Below are 2,500 nucleotides of genomic sequence, written 5' to 3'. Positions count from 1 at the left end.
CCAGCAACGCCACTCCAACACACTCCACACACTCCTACTCCTGCCGCGTGCCACCAGCAACGCACTCCAACACACTCCTACTGCCCGCGTGCCCACCAGCAACGCACTCCAACACACTCCAACACACTCCTACTGCCCGCGTGCCCACCAGCAACGCACTCCAACACACTCCTTACTGCCCACCAAGCAACGCACTCCAACACACTCCTACTGCCCGCGTGCCACCAGCAACGCACTCCAACACACTCCAACACACTCAACACACTCCTACTGCCCGCGTGCCCACCAGCAACGCACTCCAACACACTACTGCCCGCGTGCCCACCAGCAACGCACTCCAACACTCCAACACACTCCTACTGCCCGCGTGCCCACCAGCAACACACTCCTACTGCCCGCGTGCCCACGAGCAACACACTCCAACACACTCCAACACACTCCTACTCCCGCCCCGCAACACACTGCCCACCAGCAACACACTCCTACTGCCCGCGTGCCCACGAGCAACACACTCCAACACACTCCATCAACAGTCCCTGACAAAAGTCTTGTCGTTGATCCATTTTGTAGAAACAAAAGTTTATAACTTGACTTTAAATGAATCGATTGGTTTTAGAAATGTCTCATATGAAGCTAAAAACCTCCCAAATTATGATCAATAAACTCAAATAAATGTTCTTCACTGAAGAAACATTGATCATTTAATGAACACAGAAAGGTCAGATTTTGACAGACAAAAGTTTTGTCGCCTACAGAAAATTGAACAAATAATTTACTTCAAATACAAAAACATGTTGCATAACGTCAGTGAATGAAGTAGTGGTGCTGTGAGATCCAGATTTAATATCTTGTGTGACTCCATGAGTTTGAAAGGACACATCCATGTGGTTCCACAATGATTCATACAGTTTGTTGTTGAAGTCATCAGGAATAGTAAAGAAAGCGTCTTACAGCCTCCCAGAGTTCATCAAGAGTCTTTGGTTTTGTCTTCATGTTTCCTCTTTCATTCTACCCCAGACCTGCTCAGTGATGTTCATGTCTGGTGACTGGGCTGGTCAGTCCTGCAGCACCTTGATCTTCTTCACCTTGACAAACTTTGATGTAGAGATAGAAGTATGTGATGGAGCACCATCCTGCTGCAAAATCTGACCCTTTTATGGTTGGGAATGTAAGAGGAGTTAATACTTCTTGATATTTTAGGTTATTGATATTTGCCTTCCACCCTGCAAATGTCTCACACACCCCCAGACTGGATGGAACCACAGACCAGGATTTTTCCTCCACCAAACTTAACTGTTTTCTGGGTGAATCTTGGATCCATGTGGCTCCAGTTGGTCTCCTGCAATATTTGCGGCGGCTGTGATGTAATTCAACCGAGGATTCATCTGAGAAATCCACCTTCTGCCACTTTTCCAGTGTCCATCCTTTTATCAGGCTGTGGGCCTTGGCAAATGCCACATGGTTTTTTTAATTGCCTTTTGTTTAGTGCTGGTTTCTGTGCACTGATTCGACCATGGAGGCCATTTCCAGACAGATTCTACAAACTGTTGTGGTTGACACAGGGACTTGAGGTGACCAGGCCTGGTGGAGTCTGCTGCAGTGGAAAAGGGGCCTTGGATTTTCCTCCAGAGCAGTTGTCTTGCGGCGTCTGCTGGACCTGGGCTTGTCAAAAACATCTCCAGTCATTTCAGATCTTTTTCTTCTTCTTTGTACTTGACGCTGAGACACATTGAAGGTGTCACCACCTCAGCAGTGGATCTGGTCTTCAGCCTCTTGATAATTAAGGCTTTGGTCTCAGGGTGGATCTGAGGCATGTTGTCAGAGGTCAAGTTGCAGTTGATGTGAAGGTCTGGTTCTGCTGGGTTCTTTTTATACACAAACACTAACTGATTGATCAGTAACTGATCACAGGTGAGGCTGTAATCTAGGACTGGTGCATCATATGACAAGACCACAAGACTTTTGTCTTGTCAAAATCTGTGTTCATTAAATGATCAATGTTTCTTCAGTGAAGAACATTTATTTGAGTTTATTGATCATAATTTGGGAGGTTTTTATCTTCATATGAGACATTTCTAAAACCAATCGATTCATTTAAAGTCAAGTTATAAACTTTTGTTTCTACAAAATGGATAACAGACAAGACTTTTGTCAGGGACTGAAGGTACTGCCCGCGTGCCCACGAGCAACACACTTCTACACACTCCACTGTACTGCCCCTGTGCCTCTGAGCAAACAAACAGTGTCCATGATAAACAGTCACCACGTTTACATGAGAGATTTAACGCTGAATAAAAATATTTAAATTCTGAATAAAAATAATTCATTTCTGAATAAAACTGAATTCCTTTTTAAATAAAAGTTCATGTTAAACACTTGAGTTTCATTCTGAATCATCATTTTCATGAAGATTTATCAGTGAAGTGGTTTGTTTGTTCGTTTGTGTTTTGTTCTTGTTAAATTCCTCTCTGTGTTTCCAGTTCGTCGTTTCGTTCTGAAT

At 44.3% G+C, this 2,500-nt stretch overlaps 2 protein-coding genes across 2 annotated transcripts in view; one reads left to right on the top strand and one right to left on the bottom strand.

Annotated features, from left to right (window-relative positions):
* abce1 (ATP-binding cassette, sub-family E (OABP), member 1) overlaps positions 1-540 on the top strand; it is a 27,454-nt gene extending 26,914 nt beyond the window's left edge. The window contains exon 18 of the mRNA XM_055156781.1: positions 1-540. This exon is cut by the window's left edge and continues 541 nt beyond it. Coding sequence (XP_055012756.1) covers positions 1-540 — 540 coding nt within the window.
* LOC110164763 (F-box/WD repeat-containing protein 7-like) overlaps positions 1-2,500 on the bottom strand; it is a 117,684-nt gene that overhangs the window by 69,838 nt on the left and 45,346 nt on the right. The window lies entirely within an intron of this gene.

The sequence above is a fragment of the Boleophthalmus pectinirostris genome, unplaced genomic scaffold (assembly GCF_026225935.1).
Source record: "Boleophthalmus pectinirostris isolate CB_2022bp ecotype Guang Dong unplaced genomic scaffold, ASM2622593v1 HiC_scaffold_20, whole genome shotgun sequence".
Lineage (NCBI taxonomy): Eukaryota > Metazoa > Chordata > Actinopteri > Gobiiformes > Gobiidae > Boleophthalmus > Boleophthalmus pectinirostris.
This window is presented reverse-complemented; position numbering and strand designations above follow the sequence as displayed.